Consider the following 19,876-nt stretch of genomic DNA (forward strand, 5'->3'; position numbering starts at 1 on the left):
TTCCGGATATCCGTATATATATTGTAATACTTGTGGATATCTGAATCCAGATCTAGATTCGTAAAAACAATTAAAAATATATATTTAATATACTAATTTTTAAAAAATAATATAAAAGTTAAATATTTATACAATATTTATAAATACATATGTATATAATATTACAAAAAATCAAAATGTAATACAACAAAACTAAATTTATGTATAAATATTAATATATCAAATTTAATTATTAATAAAATTTAAAAATACAACATATCTTGAAAATACTGATCTAGATATCGGACTCTAAAGTTCAAGATATTCGGGTTTCAATTTGATTGTAACGATTTAAACTTTTACTATCCAAATTTAGATTCGAATGTCTTGGATATTCTATTTTGGATCAGATCAAGAGCAAATCTCGAATTGAATCTCGATCTTGAATAATATATCCGCGACCTAATATGTAATATGTAGGGCATACATCATATGCGCATATTTACCAAAAGAACAAACAATACGGTTCTAACCATATATGTGTCAATGTGTGTACACTGTGTATATATCTAAGTTGGTTATTGGGTGATGTGAGGGGCCGTTTTTATATACTTCTATCAATTGTAATTTGTACTACATCGTCATCAGCGCGACCACGCGGATTTAATCTACTTTATTAAAACAGAAGTACACATATAAAAATACTCTTAGTTTTCAGTGTTATTTACACTTCCATGCCACTGATATTAAATAATACTTCTGATTTTAATGTTGTCTTTTCCACTTTGATTAATATGTTTTCCAAAATTAAATTTGAATTAAATACACAATTAAATAATATTTCCTATTTTAATATTTTGTCTTTTCCACTTACATTAATCTGTTTTCTAAAATTAAATTTGAATTAAATACACTTCATTAACTTCTCAATTAAATCAATGTCAAACAATTCATGGAAATTATAATATCAACTATTCATTTAACAAATCTGAATGAAAAAAATATTACCAAATTTGAAACGAAATTAGATAATATCCAAAAGGATTTACCATTTGGTATCTAGAAAACCATAACCAAACCTTATATGAACAAAATATTTCGGATATTCAAATATATTTAAATCATATTTATATACTTCAACATTTTAGCTATTTTCGAGTTAATATCCAAGATTAAGCTATTTTAAGTTGTTTAAAATATTTGAAATATAAAAAAATAATCAAAAGTAAACATCTAAAGTAGATAAACAATAATCAAAACACAAAAATACTTAAAATATATATTTATTCTTCATCCAAATATTCAAGTTAAACCTATTTTAATTTTTAATTTAGGTACTTTAGCTTACATTATTCAAATTTACATGTTATATTTTTTTTAGATTTAAGGATATTTAAAGATATATAAATTTTGAAAATTTTAAAATAATTTAAACAGGTTATCAAACCCGCAAAGTTCCAAATCCAACCGGAACCAAAGTTTATAAATACCCGAAAAGAGCTAGAATTTTTAAACTCGAAAATCTCAAACCCGAATAGATTTTAACCGAATTTGAGTGGATATCCAAATACACATCCCTAGCTTAGTCAATATAAAACGATCAAATATTATAAATATACTATTTAGTATAAATAAACAAAAACTAAAACTGAAAATTAATACATGTGTGGTCGCACGGGTCAAGATCTAGTTTTTTATTTTAAAACATAACATATATTTTTAGAAATCTGATTCTTTTTGCAAGATGCTGCAATCTTCACACCCTACAAAGCCGAAAAAAATTAATTAGATCATGAATAGAAAATAATTTTAAAAGCACAAACTTTAAAAACAATAGGTACAGTTTTATCAGCGAGGATGCACTCTAATGTGTCGTCTCCAAAAGGTGTGTTTTATTTATAACAACAAAGCACTTTAACTCGAATTTGCCAATTATTTCTGAGCGGTTTCACACTGTAAATTAAAACTAAAGTGCTAGGTTTCGACATGTTTTTTGGGAGCTTTTTCTGAATGTTTCGTGAATATCCAATGATGAATACGAAGACAATTATTTATGGAGACATTTTGGTGGGAGGAAATGAATATTCCGTAACCTATTAAGTTAGATATAATAAATACAAAATCCTTTTCAAAAAAAAAAAATAATAAATACAAAATCCCATGACACCAAGATTTTAGGCATATTTGAGAATAACTTGGAGAAAAGAGTTTTTCATATTTATGATTTTTTAAAATCCGCCAATTTGATTGTGAATATTTGATTCCACCGAGATTTTAGGCTAGGGCTGGGCAAAAAATCCGAACCGAACCCGATCCGAAAAAGTAGCATCGAACCCGAACCGAAATTAATTAAATATCCGAATGGGTTCAAAATTTCGGTATTTAAAGAACCGAAACCGAACCCGATCCGAACCAAAATATTTTGGGTACCCGAATGTATCCGAAATAAATTTATATACTTAAATATATACATTATTTTTATATATAATGTATATTAAAAATATTAAAAATATATAAGATACCTTTAAGTTTTCCAAAATACTCGGAAAATATATGCAAATAGTCAAAAGTAAATGTTTAAAATAGCTAAAGTATACTGAAAACACCAAAATAGTTAAATATCTATTGATTCTTTATCCAAAAATATTCAAAGAAAACTAATTTATTTATTAAATTAAGGTATTTTGACATATATGTTATGAAAATTTATATGTAATATATTATCTTTCTTATAGATTTTGAAAATTTAAAGTATATAATGAATTTTGAAAATTTAAAATATTTTAAATGGGTTATCCGAATGGGGCTGAAATCTGAACCCGCAAAGATCTGAACCAAACCGGAACCAAAATTTAGAAATATCCGAATGGGGCTGAAATCTTTGACCCGGAAAACCCGAAACCCGAATAGACTGAACCGAAACCCGAATGGGTACCTGAACGCCCAGCCCTATTTTAGGCATAGTAGACTCATAATCGACCTTTTTAAAGTTAAAATTGATGCTTCTGTTATTGAAATCCCATAAATACGTCAAGTTACCTATTAAGTTAGATATACATAAATACAAAATCTCATGACACCGAGAATTTTGGTATAGTAGATTAATCTTGGAGACGGGATTTTCCATATTTATGATATTTCAAATCTATAAATTTGATTGTGAATATTTGATTGCCACCGAGATTTTAGGTATAGTAAACCCATAATCGATTTTTTTTAAGTTTTATTGATGTTTCCGTAATTGAAATAAGAATATATTTTTAACTTGGTGAAGAGGTTTTCCCATAATTGATTACTTTTAACGAATAAATTGATGTTTATATTTAGTGTAAATGGTTTGTTTGAGCATCAAGAAAAAAAAATATTATGATATCTTTAGTCTTGAATTTCAAAAAAGTACAGATGTGATTGAAACATGTAAATTATTTGGTTAATTCAATCAATTGGTTTGGGAGATAATTGGATCAAGATAGTCAAAATTGTACAACGACATGTTTCGGACTCGTTTATATATTTTTAATAACATGTATAACATTTATTTTTATTTGTATTTATTTATATATTTATTTTTAAGAACTCAGACTTGTGTAATATTTATATTGGAGACATTTGTTGTATTCATTTTACTAAAATAACAGAGATGAATTGTTATATTATATATGGTGGAGTTAAATGATAGTCAAATGATTTACGTTCATATGAAAGTTCGATAGAGTATATGTTAAATGAAAGAATATATAAAAAATGTGATGTTAAATGATAATTACGGTGGAATTAAATGAGAGGTGCTTGATATTAAATTTTTTAAAGAAATATTTAAATGAAAAACTAGGCTAAGAATAATAATGTGATGTCCAATTTAAAAATGCACCTAGAAAAAGTTAGAATGTTTCTCTTTTAATAAGATAGATTGTAATGTTTTCAACACTATAAAACTAGTAAAAATAAATAAAAAGAATTCATATGATTCGATGGGCCCGTTTCCGTTAACTTCCTTCCCTGTGATGATAAAGACATTTATTTGCCATGTCAGCATCACAATCCAAGTCAATTCGTGTTAATCCATCCGAACAAATCATTTTCTTTCAGAAAATAGTACCCATGAGGCCATGATAGATTCGTATCTGTTTCATCTACTAACATCATTCACTCGTACCAAAACAAATGACTCGTTCATATCTTACAGGGAAAATGATTTACAATTACATGAAAGATACACCATTACAGGGACGGATATAGAAAACATATTCATCGACGGCAAAATGAAACTATTAGCATAGTATAATACGTAAACAGAAACATAACTCAAAATTTAAAGTAATTACATTGAATTTAAAAATTTAATCAGGGGCAACTGCCCCGTGGCTCCACTGACTACATGACTACACATCTAAGTTTTTTTTTTTTTGACTAAGACTACACATCTAAGTTAAACGAATGTATTCAAACCACACAAACTATATGATTCAAATGAAAACTTACTTGAACTATTATGTGTTCTATTATTAATACCATTAACATTATTCTGATAGCTAAAAAGAATATGTAAGATTTGTAATCCAACAACTTCTAATGATGTATTTTGGTATATTTTTGGTTGTACAATATTACATTTAAATATTTGATCTAAATGCTTATTTTGTTTTTGGTCATTTGTATAAGTGTTATTGTACGTTTTAAAGAGTTTGATTAACAGATTTTTTTGTTACATGTCGAATTTTAGATCTGACACACTCTCTAGTTATTGGAATGATTATGTTGTTAGCAATATAACACATCAGATATTATATGAATCATATAATTTATATAGTTTTTGATATACTTCTTTTACATATATATGTATCTATGTGGTGGTATCTTTCGTGTAGTTATCTTCAATTTTTTTTATATTTTAGATTCAGAGTGGACAGAATATATACCAAAAAAAAGATTGGGAAATTTGTAGTTTATGCTAACGAGTCAAAAACATTTTGAATAGATCTGGCCAATCAATACATATATGGCCATATACAAAATATGTTTGAGGAGACTAATCTTTCTCAATTCCGATAATTCATTCGGTGGTTACATATCAAAGTTAATAGTTCGAAACTCAATACGAATTATTGATTGATGCATATGTTACATGATATGCAAAGCGATAGATGACTAGATGGGGCGGATATACAACTCATCTTTATCCATACACAAACAATAGCATTAATGATGAATGAGTAATATCTATAGACAAACTTATACAAGTTGAAATAAATTAATGTATATGAGAATCACAAAATAACAGAAAAAGAAAAAGATAGTTTCAGGATAAAAAGGTTTGTGGTTTTCTTGAGGCCACTGCCAACTATGACTATACACCAGTAACACCCCCGTATATGCATGCACTTCTCTTCATATGTACACATCCTCACACATACTATTATATTGTATAGAATTAATGTGTTGATTAAATTGGCAACGTAACGTGTCTTTGATGCAAGAATGCGTCTTCTTGTTTCCAACCTTCCAATGATATTACACAGTTCTATATGTCTCTATCTTAACTACTCATTCCTTTTTTCGGATTGTGTTACACTCTATCCACACAACTCATCGCATTTAATTACATTATCTATATATTTATCCTTTATATGTATCAAAATTGTTGTTTTTTTCTATAAACTTTGTGATCATATATACTAAGTTATAGTTTATAACGAATATACTGAACGGTGTGGACATTGATCTATAGAAGTTGGTATTTTCCCAACTTCAATTTCGATGTTAGCAAATTGAAAATTTATAGTTTAGTACAATCTTTCGGAAAAATGTGCTGAAGACAGAAGAGATAAGTCTAAGGCTGGGCCCGAGACAAGCCTAATTCGATGACTAATCTTAAATTAATGATCCAATCCATAAGAGCATCAAAAAGATTTGTCGTTTTGGGTAAACATCGGTTGCAAGGTCATTGCTTTCAAACAAGTCCAATCCTAATTATTTGATGGTGTTTTCCATATACACGATACGTCGTAATCTATATATGATATTCAGTGATGATATTTATAAGTTGGCCAGAACAATTCAAAACAATAGGAATTAAGATTTGGCCAAAAAAAGAAGAAAATAATACAAATTAAGAAGAAAAAAGTAGTTTGGTGAAGCTTAAGAAAAATGAAAGTAAAATCACCAAGCGGATTATTCTTGACGTCATATGTTTACAAATACTTTATTGATGATTCATGGAAGATTTATCATTTACAATTGATAAATGAAAAACAGTAAAAAAAAACATGATTACAAATTAGAAAAGGATAGTAGTAGTTAGAGATGGCAATTGGGCTCTTCCCTCCCATCCCGTCTCGAACCGCTGCGGGTTCGGTTTCTGGCGGTACACGGCGGGTCTGTTCCGCGCGGGATGCGGTTCTCAAACTAGCTGCCTAATCCCGTACCGCGAAATATGTAGATCTTCGCTGGCCGTCCCGCGGGACATTGAATATTACATTGCTTGTTTCTACATGCACAAATAAACATAGACAATAATTAAGTTTGAGCTTACACATGATCGAGCATAATATTACAAGATCAATACATTAAGCTTATACAAAACAAATGTTTTTATTATCATTTATGATGGCTTGAAGAAGCTCCACCAGTGCAGATCAGAGATGTTTGGGAGACCGGAAGCATCATCGACCCTTAAACCACCATCAACGGAGCTCCATAATGTCTAATCCCTTTTCTCTCTCCCTCTCTCTCTCTCTGAAAGCTTCAAAATCCCGCGGTTTAACCCATCCCGTTTTCGGCCCGTCCCGCTTTGAGCCCATCCCGCTTTTAACCCGTCCTGCTTTAAGTCCGTCCTGCGAGGCCTGCAATTTTGCGGGTTTATCAAATGTAGGCCCAATTCCGCCCCGTATCAAGTCTTTATGAACCAGGCCCGCGATCCAGGTCCTTGATTGCCATTTGTTTTTCATTGAATATATATGGTGTTTTTTCTCTTTCGCAAACAGTATATGTTGAAAACACTACTGGGCTTATAAGAAAACATGCTCCATTCCAAAAGCCTATATACCCCCATTAACTAGAAAAGGCCTGTTATGTAATGGGTATAGAGAGAATGTTTTTTTTTTTTTTAACACTATAGTGTGGTGACCCACTTTAATTGTATCTTAATTATCAAATGATTTAACTTAATTAATCTAGGGTTTTTTTTTATCGCTGAATTGTATTATTAAGTCTTTAAGCCAAAAAATTCTAAAGAATGAGAACTAACAAAACAATATAAAAAAAGATACACTAGTAGGGATCTAAAATAAACTAACACATCTATTTTACGTATGAATGACTAAAATTTTTTCATATAAAAGCTTCATATTTGCTTATGAATCTCAAAGGAGATAATCTTCGTATGAATCTAAAAGCACCACGCTTCAGAATGAGTTGAAAACGATTGTCATTTTCTTTTTATTGCTCCAGTAGGAGCCATCGAGATAATACAACTCTCTATATTGTTCTATTAGTAGAGTCAAAAAAATTACCGTTCCATAGAACTTCATGCTGCTTTTCGAAGTAACCATAATTTGCAGCAATAACTCCATCACCATCAAATGAAGAACCATCAACGATTGAAGCCGGTAAGACCCGTCGCCACCATCCGTAGTAGATCTGTCAATTACTTTTTCTAAACAGTTCAACTGAACTGAAAGTTTTGTCTTTCCAAACCAATTGGAAGAATCATACAAAAGAACAATAAAAAACTTTGCCATATTCAAAATAAATTGGCAATAAAACAGCGACGGAAAACAAAACAGATCTAAGAAAGAGATGCAAAACGAATTAAACAAGCCGATGTAGGAGCTGGAGAAACCTCCGATCATTGGCTTGAAACTATGAAAAATCTCTCTTTTTTTCTCTTGACGGTTAGGGTTTTCAGCTTCAGTTTTTTTTTTCTTCCGTCTCAATTTAGGGTTGTTTAGTATTATCTTAATTAGGATGAGATGGATAAGATACCCGAGGTATTTAAAAATATCCAGATCCAGATTAAAAAAAACTAAAAAAACACACTAATTGACTATTTATTTAGCTTATTTAAAAAAGTAAAAAGTTATTATAATCTAAAAAAATATAACTTAGTTATTTTTATATATAAATATATAGTATACATATATAAGTATAATTATATTTTATTTTTTACGAAAATATATAGTGAATTCAAATCCAGATATTGAAATCTAAAATTTTACTATCCTAATTTGTGGGATCTATAAAATCACTATTGATTTGCACTTTTCGAATATCTGTTTTTTTGATCGGACCTAAACAGATCCTAAAACAAATGAGCGGATTTCGGATCGGATAACAGATTTTGGATAATAAATTTCAGGAGGACTAACCATGATATGTTATTTCTCTTATCAGATAATTACAAGAAACCAAAGATAGTTGATAAAAAGGATTCAAAATCGATTGTATGAAATGTTCTGCTTAACTTTGTTTTCTTTCCCTTGTTTATTTTCCTCACTGGTCTTCACTGCGTCAACGACTTACGAAGGAAAGAAAAGATTCTGCGCAGGAAGAATAATAATAGACGGAAGAAAACACAATTACAAGTGAGGAGAGAGAAAGTAGAGAGAAGAAATGTCAACAAGCTTTCTTCGGTCAACGTCTCGTCAACAGGCCGTTACAAGTTTCTTCTGTTGATTTTCTTCTCCCTCGTCACCTTCCTCCTCAACAAACTCACTCTCCCGCGTCTTTCTTCTACTCCAAGAACCCTAATTTCGCCACCGTACTGACTTCCCCAACTTCGATTCGAGATCTGCGGCGGGGGAAAGCTAGCCATGGCCGCCCCGGGAAACGCGCAATCGAACACTAGTTCGACGCAGGTGTGCTCTCTCTCTTGAGTTTGTGCTCGTTAGATTAGTGACTGGCTTGTACGTATTGGATCTTCTTGGTTCTTCGATTCCTAGCTGCGTCGTAGTTACGCAGCGATTGCGATTGTGTTCTTAGCTGCGTCGTAGTTACGCAGCGATTGCGATTGTGTTCTTAGCTGTGTCGTAGTTACGCAGCAATTGCGATTGCGATTGCGATTGTGTTCTTAGTTGTGTCGTAGTTACGCAGCGATTGCGATTGTATTCTTAGCTGTGTCGTAGTTTACGTAGCGATTGCGAATCAAATCTACTATTGAACATGAGGATCTCAAAGATGATATTCACTCGATTTGCGTTCTGTTGGCTCAATCTAGCAGAATCTAATCTATTCTATAAGTTTCACATTGACAGTATCAATCTCATACTTGTTGCGATTGTTCAGAGAGTGAAGGTTTATTGCTTGGAGGAAGACGGTAAATGGGATGATCGAGGAACTGGATTCGTCAGTTTGGACTATACGGAGGTTTGCACTATATCATCCCCAATGCTCTCAGTGTAAAAAGACTTTTGTAGCTTAATAATGGAAAACGATATACAATGCCAGCGATCGGAAGAACTTGGTCTACATGTGATTGATGAAGATGATCATGAGACGTTGCTTGTACACCGTATCAGCACTGATGATATCTACAGGAAGCAAGAAGGTAGTAGCCAGCCATTCTGCATTCTTGGTTTTATTAACCAACCATTGGATACGATCTTTAATATAAGAACTTGTTTTTTTTTTGTAATGTACAGACACTATTATCTCATGGAGAGAACCAGAGGGCTCAACAGAATTGGCTTTGAGCTTTCAGGAGACTGCTGGTTGCTCTCATGTATGGTATGTGACAAAAAGAAGAAAAAAAACTCTGCTGTCTTCTTTTTTTTGGATGAGCTTCCACTTTACAGATCATTCTTCTGACTGCAAAAATGGTACCTTCATCGTATTCAGGAATCAAATATGCACTATGCAACGGAATCTACATTTCAGTTCTTTAAACAGTAAGAGTTTTTCCTTGTACTAGTCTGATTTTCTTCTTATTTATATTAACACATGATTTTTCCTATGTATTCTGTTAAATGTGTCAATAAGTCTGAATTTGAAGTTTGCAGTTTATTTTATTTCTCATTTAATAGTGGTTCAAGGGGTTTATCTGCATAGAGTTATCAGTTATCAGTTTTTGTGCGAAATTTCTCATCACCATCTGTTAGAATATTTGGAAATAAATAAATGAAACTTCTGATCGTTTTCTGAACACCTTTTCTTCATGTATGTTTTTATGGATCTGTTACGAATTTTGTTATCCGACAATAATATCATCTTTGCTTGAACAGTGAACACTGAGCTGAGGGAGCTTCCTGATGTCGATATTTCTAATCTTCCCCAAATACTCGAGGTTCAAAGATTATACTTGTGATTTCTTTGTATTGTTGTCAATTAAGACGCTTTGCTCTTCTTTACATTTCTCACTGGTTTTGATAACTTCAACAAAACAGCCCTAATTGTAATGTATTGCAAGGGTTGTGACTTTATTTATTTTTTTACCTTGATTACCTTCAGATGCCTACTGAGTTTTCAAATTTTCTTTTGATAATTGCATCTCCCAGACGTACAATTGCATGTTATCATCTTTAACTATACCGTCAGTGTGTGTTAAACTATGTTTTCTCTCTGTGGAAGTTTCTTGTGTTAAGCAGTGCCATGAATGTCTTAAATTGGCATTCTAGGCCACTTTGGCGATAATTTCTAGTATTTGTTTCCGTCTTCCCTGCAGATTGTTACTGAAAGTGGCACTACAGATCAGATGCGGTTAGCGGGACTTATGTTGAAGGATGTAAGTAGTTTGTGCTTTCAAAAGCTCTACTTTTTTTGGTAAGATATTTTGCTTAACCTGCTTTCTTTCCTGATACTGGATGCAGGTTAAATTCTTTGACAATTTGATGAATGTATTTGAAATGTGCGAGGATTTGGAAAAACTTGATTGCCTTCACATGATGTTCAACATTGTCAAATGCATCAGTTAGTATTCACATACATCTCAACATCATTTCTTTCTCACTCGAATTACTAACTCTGATGTAATAACTTTCATTTTTTTTTCTTTCTTCCTATTCTTATGCAGTTTCTCTCAACAGTCATGAGATCCTGGAGAAAATCTTAGGGGATAACCTAATCATGAAAATTATTGGGTGCCTTGAGTGTAAGCTTACTGCCCCTGGTCTAACTTTATTGATCTTAATTTTCAGTAACTATGGAGGGCACCAATAGTATCCATGGCATATAATTTTTGAAACATATTAGATGCTATTGCTATATTATAGCTTTCGAGACCTGACATCGTTTAATTATAAGTCTGTGGCCTTACAGCTTTCTTGCTGTTTGCTCTGATTAACATATTACCTAGGTTGTAATTTGTTTCTCCTCACAGATGATCCAGATGTTCCGCAGTCTCTACATTACCGGAATGATCTGAGAGAGCATGTTGTTTTTAAGGAGGTAGCACAGTGTTCTCGTATATTATTCTTGACCGTAATCTTGCAAATGATTTGGAAAAAGTTTGAGACCTGAACCCCATTATTTTTGGCAGGCTATACCAATTAAGAATCCCATGGCCCTGTCGAAGATACACCAAACATACAGAATTGGTTATCTGAAGGTTCAGTCCCATGAACTCTTCTGAAACATTTTATTCTTTGTCTCACTTCTCTCACTTCTTGCAGGATGTTATTTTGACTAGAGTAGTTGATGATGCTACGGCTGCAAGCCTAAATTCAATAATCAATGCAAACAAAGCTACTGTAAGTCATCCAAGTAAACATTATCTAATTTAATATGTAACAGAGTATATATAATAAATCAATCAGAACTGCAATATGCGTGCACCTCCATATTTTTCAGATTGTTACATTGCTGAAGGATGACAGCACATTCTTTCAAGAGTTATTCGCAAGCTTACGGTCACCTTCCACATCGGTGGAATCCAAGAGTGATTTGGTATGTCCTGGCATCATGAGGGCGCCACTTTCTTAAGTTTATATATTTTTTTAGATTATTGTATGAAAAAGGTTTTGTTAGTTCGAAACCTTTGTGTCTCTACGCCTATTCGGCTATGTAGGAAATTCAGCTTAACCAAGAGCTGTTCTTGTCTAGCCTGATAGTAGATGATCTTGACTGATGTGTTTGTTTTTTCCTTCCAAAATAGGTACATTTCTTGCACGAGTTTTGTAGTCTAAGCAAGGACCTTGAGATGGGGCTGAAGAAACGGCTCTTTACGTATGTACTTTTTGGAAACTAAATCTATTGTGGTATAGCATTACCATTCAAGGATTATCACTTCAGTGCTTTTGAGAATCATCAGATTTCTGTCTACTTAATTATCTTGTAGGGAACTTATAGATGAAGGAATTTTTGACATCATAGCAGAAGTCTTGCAGATTCCAGACAAGCAACTCGTATTAACCGGGTATATTATCACCTTTATCTAATTATACATGATAGATTTGGTCTTGATACTCTAGTTAACATTGTCTTATACCCTCGGTCTCATCTGATGGGGTTAAGGAAGAACCAGTATATAATTTTCAGCTCTATTATTGTGTAATGGATGCAGGGCAGATATCCTCCTCATTTTCTTGACTCTAGATCCCAACCTCTTGCGCTCCTATCTTGTTAAACCGGAAACTCCCCTCCTTGGTCTCCTGGTAATTTTTCTTAAAGTCTTGTTTTCTTTTGGATTGTTTTTGTTTTCAGCTGCGAGGCTGTTCACTGTTCTTTTTTATATTAGTCAATAATTGGTTCTCATTATCTGTGGTAGGTTAAGGGATTGATGGAAGGTTTTGGTGTTAAGATGCTCGAAATTTTTCGAATTTTATTGGCTTCAAGTGCATTATCTGGTGGAGCTCAGGTGCATGTTTTGCTATTCTCTCTTTTTATTTGCAAGACATCTTGCTCTCTATTAAACATAGTTCTTTGATTACTTTTCATTTTTGCAGCGAGCGAATATTATGGATATTTTCTGTGAGAAGCATGTACCTCAGTTAGTTGATTTTATTACTGCCTCATGTCCGGAAAAGCCTGGTATTACATCTGAAAGTGCATCCAGAAGAGTTGACAGCCTATTGAACATTTGTGAATTGCTGTGCTTTTGCGTTCAGCAGAATCCATCAAGGACAATGTAACTTTTTATGATGGTTTCCACTTTTCTGTTTTATCTACACTATAGTAGGTATCTAATATTTGTGTGCATTTTCTTCTCTTGTCTGGCACATGCAGTTTTCTCCTTCAAAATGTGACAGAAAAGGTTTTGTTTCTCACACGAAGAAAGGAGAAACCAGTAGTGGCTGCGGCTGTCCGATTTTTTCGCACTCTCCTCTCTGTCCTGGTAAGTAGTCTTTGGTAAGCATTTTCTGCTATACTTATATGAGAATGAATCTGACAAGATGAAAGTTGGCTATCTGGATTAGTTGAGAATTGAGGCTCAGATCTTCTTCGGTTTCACATGTCATGTTATATAGAAAACTTGTTGAAATTATATTCTATAATGGCTATGCAAGTTCTAAAAATTATTGTTCTACTTTCAGGATGATAATGTCCAGAGTTGCGTTGTTAAGAAAAACTTGCTGAAACCGATCATAGATGTTTTTGTTGCCGGTGGTAAACATGACGATTTGCTGATGTCTTCTATCTTGGGGCTTCTTGAGCACATACGCAAGGTATCTATGTTTCATCCTCTTCTCCATTTTGTTTCGTAGGGGGTGTTCCTCCGTAAATATCACAGTTTTGTGTGCAGGCAAAGGCAACTGTGTTGCTCAAATACGTAGTTGATACATTTTGGGACCAGCTGGCTCCATTTGAGCACATGACCTCCATCCAGGCTTTAAAAGATGAGCCGGTATCATTCTTTTATCCAACTTCTACTTTGGAAAAGTTTCCCTACAGTGTATTCTTTGTTTTAACAATGTATATGTGTCTTCAGTGCATAGAAAGTTTGGGACCAAAGAGCAACACTGATCCAGTTGATATGAGAGGAAACAGGTGCGTATGCATCCCCTAGGGTGTTAAAAACATTAATGTATTTTTTTTTGTTTTCTTTTTCTCTTTGAACTTTTATCAATACGTTATATACTGGCAGCGATGAAGAGAAGTCAGCTTCTGCTTCCAAGACACAGACAGAAGAAGCTGATAGCCACCATTCTAATGGAGAAGCTGCAAGTTCTGATACTTCGAGGTATTTTTTTTTGTTTCTCTACCCTCTCTCGATAGAAAGAAAGTCGCAGAAGGTGTGTCACAAGCAACGTAGAGGGTTAACGGATGTGGTTTGTGATTTTTATTAATGATATAGGTCTGAGCGCTTGGTTGATTACGAGGATGACGAAGATGATGATGATGAAGACAATGAAACTCCTCAACAGAAACAGACAGAAAACTCAGTGAAGGGAAGGAAGAAGAGATGCCGTTGCAAAGATGATGAGCACGAGGAGTGTAAGAAAAAAGCGAAGCTCTGTTCAACAGTTGAAGGAAACAAGAACTCCCCAGAGCAAGGTGGCAGCGAAGCTATAGAACCTGAGAACTCCAGAAGCAGTGACGGCAATAACACTAGTTTAGATGATGATGGAAAGCTAGGAGGAGGAGATGATGAATCTGCGTTGGCACCTTCAGAGTCATCAACAGAAATGGATGTAAATGATTAACATTCTCTGACTAAAGCGATGTCTCTGTATTGTTTGTAGTTGTGGACTTTAGGTAAAGCAGAGTCGAAACTGATAAGAGATGTAGATAGGTGAGAGGAGGAAGGAATAGTATGAGAGAAACTGTATATAGCCCCACAACAGATATTTTTTTTTTGTCATCTATTAGATTAACTTGAGGAAACAAATATTGAACTACAACAGATGGCAGGGAATTCAATGCTCTGTGTCAATGAGTAAAGTCTAGGAATTGCAGTTTGTGAAAAAGCGCAATCTATTACTATAAAAAAAAATATGTTTCTTTTACTTGTACCATGTACCTCAAAATACATTAATTCAAGGTTTTACTTCAAATGAGTCTTAAATCGATATTTTTTTTTTTAAATATATACACTGTAACTTCATCTAAAAAAAATATTTGTTAAGAGTACAATAATTTAATCAAGAGAGACATAAATTAATAATTATATCTATATCTAAAAAGTAATTCAGAAATTATAAATAAGATAAATTAGACTAGTATTTTTTATTAAGTATTTTAAAAATACAAAGGAGTATTGGATATAGGGAAGTCTATTTCTTCTTCTTCCCCGGTTTGCTCTGAGCAGCCGTCGCTTCTTACTCTCTCTCGTCTCTCAAAATCGCTCATCCTCTCCGTTAATCTCTCCCAAGAAAAACACTGCTTCAATCCTCCTCTTCGTGCTCTCCTTCCTAATCGTAAGTATTTTCCTTTTATTCTTTACCTAAGTAAGGCTTGTGTAGATCTTGATTTTGTAACTAATAAATCGATAAACCTAGTTTACCCCCGCTCTATCCTAGAATCGAAATTTCTTAGTAGAATTCACGAACCCAAGTTTATTCAGATTGTTTTAGATAATCAGAACCCAGTTTACTTACACCGAAGTAGAAACCCTAATTGTGAAAGGCTCCACTCCTCCTGCTTAGGGTTTGTTTATACTCAATTCATTTGTTAAATATACAAACTTTGTGTTTCAATGCAGAGGATCAACAATCATGTCTGATGCAAAGGAAGAGAAAGCACAGGTCGCAGCCGACAGGATCAAAGCCGCTGCGCTCACCGCCGCCAAAGGACTCAGCCGTACCCAAGCCGAGCGTGCAGCAACCGCCGCTGCTCGAAACGTCAACGCTTATGGTCAGAAGGAAGAAGGTCCGAGCCGGTGGCAGGAGAAACGGGAAGCCAAGAGGCAGATGTACTTGATGAGTACCGAGAAAGCCGTCAGGCTTGGCGAAAGGAAAGACAAGTCTATGTCTGCTTCTTCCTCTGCTGTCTTGGGAGGAGGAGGAGGCGCTTCTCAGTGTCAGAAGTGTTTTCAGACGGGGCACTGGACTTATGAGTGTAAGAACGAGAGGGTTTATGTGTCCAGGCCGTCCAGGACTCAGCAGCTTAAGGATCCTAAACTGAGAACTAAGCCTTCTGTTGATGATCTTGATGGTGGTGAGAAGGTAGAGGTAGCGAATGGGAGAGAGGATGGGGAGAGGAGGTTCAAGAGGAAGCATAGATCTGATTCTGGTAGTGATAGTGAAGCATCTGTGTTTGAAAGTAGTTCGTCTGGGGAGAGTGATTCGGAGTACAGTTCGTCGTCTGAGTCAGAGGAGGATAGGAGGAAGAGAAGGAGTAAGAGTAAGAGTAAGAGTAAGAGCAAGAAGAAGAAGCCGAAGCAGAGGAAGGAAAGGAGGAGGAAGAGAAGTTACAGCTCTTCTTCTTCTTCTTCTTCTTCATCTGAGGAGGAGGAGTCGTCTGATTCAGAATCAGGTTCTGACTCGGAGTCTGGTGAAGACAGAAGAAGCAGAAGTAGAAAGAAGAAGAGTAAGAGGCACAGCAACAGCAAACGTCGTTAGAATTGGGTTTAAAGGATAGTATCTACTTTTCTTAGAGAGAATCGTATTTTGAGCTTACATGAAGAAACTCACACTGCTTCTTTTCTTATTAGAATATTATGTTCTTGTCCAGTGTGTTGTGTCACACTGATGGATTTGAGGATCTCCTTTAAGCTCTTTAGAGAACGTTGTAAACCCCACAAAATCAGAGCTTTTAGTTTGCAAATTTAAAGTGAAAGTTACAAATTTAAGTAAAATCAGGGGCTGCTTTGTAAAATCATGTCAACTCGAGATCAGGGGATTCTTGTACAAGATTACGAATTTTAAGTCTTAAGTTACAAATTTTGAGTAAAATCAGGGGCTATTTTGTAAATATACGTAACTAACGGTTCTTACATTTATATATTTGCATTTACCTACTTCGTTAGTAGTAACGCTTGCTTGGCTACTACGTCTACAGAGTCCAAGCTCTCTCTCCATAGCATAGTCTCAATCTACTGAAACTCGGCTGCTTTGGCTTTCACATTGTGCGAGTTTTTGCTCTCCTATTTCTGGTAATCTTTGTAGCTTGTAGTATATACATCACAAATCTGGTAACGCACATAACCTGTTCGATCAAATGTCTAGCTGAGACTCACAACTTCCGTTTCTGTTTCTTAACATAATGATTTTAAGTCTGCACTTCTGTTGTAATTTGAGTTAACAAGTGTTCCTGTTTTTTTTCTAGCTGCAAAATATCTAAACATGTTGCGGAACGTGATGCCTTGGAACAGAAGCAACCACAATGCAGCTGAATTGTTAATGAGGCATTTCGCAACGAAACCTAAACCTAAGATGAAACCCATCGAGCTGAACACACCACCAGAGCAAACCCAGACGATCACCCGAGTCATCTTTGATGTTTTGAAGGAACATGGACCTCTCACCATTGCTGAGACTTGGGATCGCGTCAAGGTACATACTTTTTTTTTACATTACAAAGATGTTAGTGATACTTCAAAACCGTTTTGAGATATATTAGGCTAAAGAACTCAAGTTAATTGTCCAAGTAACATCTTTTATATTCAACACAAAGTTTAGCTTTCATCATCTGATCCATTGTTTATAAAATAAAAAAATATTGAACAGGAAGTGGGACTAAGAGGGTTAACGAGCAAGCGTCACATGAAGATAATACTAAGGTGGATGAGAGAGAGGCAGAAGCTGAAGTTAATATGTAACCATGTTGGTCCTCACAAGCAGTTTTTGTACACTACTTGGTTCACTAAACACAACCCTTCTAAACTCAACAACAAGCTGCCGGATAATCTCACCGGAAAACCTTCCGGCCACCCTAAACTTCCATGAGCCAAGCCCCCTTCCCATGCAAGAGCAGAGTCATCCAGAAGAACAAAGGCTGCAATGAATGTCAGAGGACATGGCAGAAACTAATCTATAAGGCTTTAGTTCAAAGACTATTTTTATTCACTTTACTGTAACTGTATGATGACATGATTTGAGGGTTTTATGACAAGTGGTATTAGCCTCTTCTTAGCTACATTGTTTCGAGATACTATTGAGAATTAACTACATTCCGACAGTTTTATCAGACAGACATGCACTCAAACACAAAAACACTAACCTGAAACACAAGAATCATTATTCTTCCATGGACTCTTTAACATCAACAGAGAAGTACTCCTGGTCACAACCCAAGTAGGAGTCGCACATGAAGTAGAGTGTGTATGGCTTCTCCCCTGCTTCATTCGGTACTTTGAAATCCAGCTTCGCCTTGGCTTTCTTCTGCAATGAGACTCGCTTGATGGCCACCAACTGGTTAGTCTTTGTGTCCCCAACAACCAGCCACCACCCTTCTTCTTTGGTCTTGGGATACCCTGGGTGCATCCACTGCTCCCACTTCTGTCCTTCCCTCCATGTCTCTCTCAAGCGTCACCTGCAGTGCCACCTCTTTCCCTGTTGTCACATCTTCGCTGCCACAATCTCGTAAGTCAGGTCAATGTTTGGGAAGCGGTTGCAGAATCTGGCCTTGGCCACAGATGATGATACGATTAACATGGACATCTGCATGCTTGAAGATAAACTCCTGAATACGACTATACGACAAATATTCATATTTTTCTCTAAAAAAAAGGAAGTCAGATATTCATATTATTTGAATAAAACCGTTTTACAAACTATTTTCTAACGAACCAATTGGTTTGTCTACTACCATAGCGTCGTCAAAAACAATTTAGGAAAAAACACTGTGGAAAGTGACCACCATGTGGCAAGGCCAGTACTGAAGCGATGAGGGCATAGCTCGACCTAGCCGCGCTATGGCGACAAGAGCGGCCGCCATTTAACCAAAGATAATAGACAACATTTATATTTAACTTTTCTCAACTTTTTCCAAACTTTTCGTATCATTAAGCAGAAAAAGAATCATACTAAAATTGGTTGGATCATTCAACGGAACAGTGTGCCCCTATGCTCCTTTGGTTTGATAGGGCACACTTTTGATCAGAAGAGATTGAAGCAGCCATTGTACCGTCACCCATTGGAAGATGTCTTGTACACAAGTAAAACTCATCTCAGTTTTTTTTTTGTTATTATTCCATTTACTTAGCTCTTTGTAATATTCTTCTGAGATCTTACTAAAGATGTTTGTGATGTTATTATGTTTTATCTAGACTTTATCTATTATATCCAAATTTATTTGGTACTAATTCATAAAATTTCCGGTTTTATTAGTATACTTTATAGTACTAGACAATGATCCTTGTGTGTATGCGAGATAAAGTTTATAATAGTTATAATAAATATGAAAAATATCAAAAGTTGATTTAGTTAATCTGTTAACTCATGACTTCTAATATCTTATTTGTTACAATGGTTGGTTATCTAACAACTATCAACTCGTAGTCCAATATCAAGGCAAAGACCAATTCAAAGAATTTATAAGCTCTCTTCTATTTATGGATATTACAACCATCAAACAGTTTACATGATCATTAGTAACTATAGTCACATTATTAATGGATGATAGATATCTTAACTGTTGTTGTATTGTTTGTGTGTTCTGGAGTCAAGATGTTTTGTTTATTGTTAAAATGCGTATTAAACCACAAAGACTAGTCACACAATCTCAAAATGTTATCAAAATATGACTACTTCTCAAGTTCGAAACAACTGTGTGCTACATTATACTTGTCTCTGTTAGGTCTAAACTATTTTAGATACCACATTAGGAATATGACATAACTCAATTCAAAAACCACCTAAAAAGTTAACGATTACTATATCTTTTATATGTTATCAAAAGACTGTTGTCTTAATCGATGTAAAACTCTAATAATTATATATATTGAATAGTATGTTGTATTTATTGAAACTAAAGAGGTCAGCATTGTTATTTCTACCATACTAGCCATTATGGTTATTGTAATGTATAAAGATACAAGTGAAATATCTTAATATAAAAGAATCCACCCATATCTCTCTTTTCTTTA

At 34.3% G+C, this 19,876-nt stretch overlaps 3 protein-coding genes across 3 annotated transcripts; all 3 read left to right on the plus strand.

The window, feature by feature from the left end:
* The first annotated feature begins 8,399 nt into the window (after positions 1–8,399).
* LOC108805825 (uncharacterized) lies at positions 8,400–14,782 on the plus strand. The gene is made up of 24 exons (XM_056989932.1): positions 8,400–8,834; positions 9,262–9,342; positions 9,424–9,523; positions 9,618–9,702; positions 9,814–9,863; positions 10,197–10,258; positions 10,637–10,696; positions 10,782–10,881; positions 10,985–11,062; positions 11,291–11,358; positions 11,450–11,518; positions 11,583–11,660; positions 11,761–11,856; positions 12,065–12,135; positions 12,248–12,325; positions 12,473–12,563; positions 12,677–12,766; positions 12,855–13,036; positions 13,135–13,243; positions 13,443–13,574; positions 13,652–13,753; positions 13,838–13,896; positions 13,994–14,089; positions 14,204–14,782. Exons 1-24 carry the CDS (start codon positions 8,790–8,792, stop codon positions 14,550–14,552), a joined length of 2,331 nt encoding a protein of 776 aa, XP_056845912.1. The 5' UTR covers positions 8,400–8,789; the 3' UTR covers positions 14,553–14,782.
* A 320-nt stretch (positions 14,783–15,102) lies between these two features.
* On the plus strand, positions 15,103–16,620 carry LOC130496160 (uncharacterized). The gene is made up of 2 exons (XM_056988001.1): positions 15,103–15,266; positions 15,551–16,620. Exon 2 carries the CDS (start codon positions 15,564–15,566, stop codon positions 16,407–16,409), a length of 846 nt encoding a protein of 281 aa, XP_056843981.1. The 5' UTR covers positions 15,103–15,266; positions 15,551–15,563; the 3' UTR covers positions 16,410–16,620.
* Positions 16,621–16,798: 178 nt separating this feature from the next.
* Positions 16,799–17,914, plus strand: LOC108809663 (uncharacterized). The gene is made up of 3 exons (XM_018581822.2): positions 16,799–16,942; positions 17,116–17,342; positions 17,517–17,914. The coding sequence occupies exons 2-3, from the start codon at positions 17,133–17,135 to the stop codon at positions 17,733–17,735; spliced, it is 429 nt and encodes a 142-aa protein (XP_018437324.1). The 5' UTR covers positions 16,799–16,942; positions 17,116–17,132; the 3' UTR covers positions 17,736–17,914.
* The last annotated feature ends 1,962 nt before the right edge of the window (positions 17,915–19,876 follow it).

This window comes from Raphanus sativus, chromosome 6 (assembly GCF_000801105.2).
Source record: "Raphanus sativus cultivar WK10039 chromosome 6, ASM80110v3, whole genome shotgun sequence".
Lineage (NCBI taxonomy): Eukaryota > Viridiplantae > Streptophyta > Magnoliopsida > Brassicales > Brassicaceae > Raphanus > Raphanus sativus.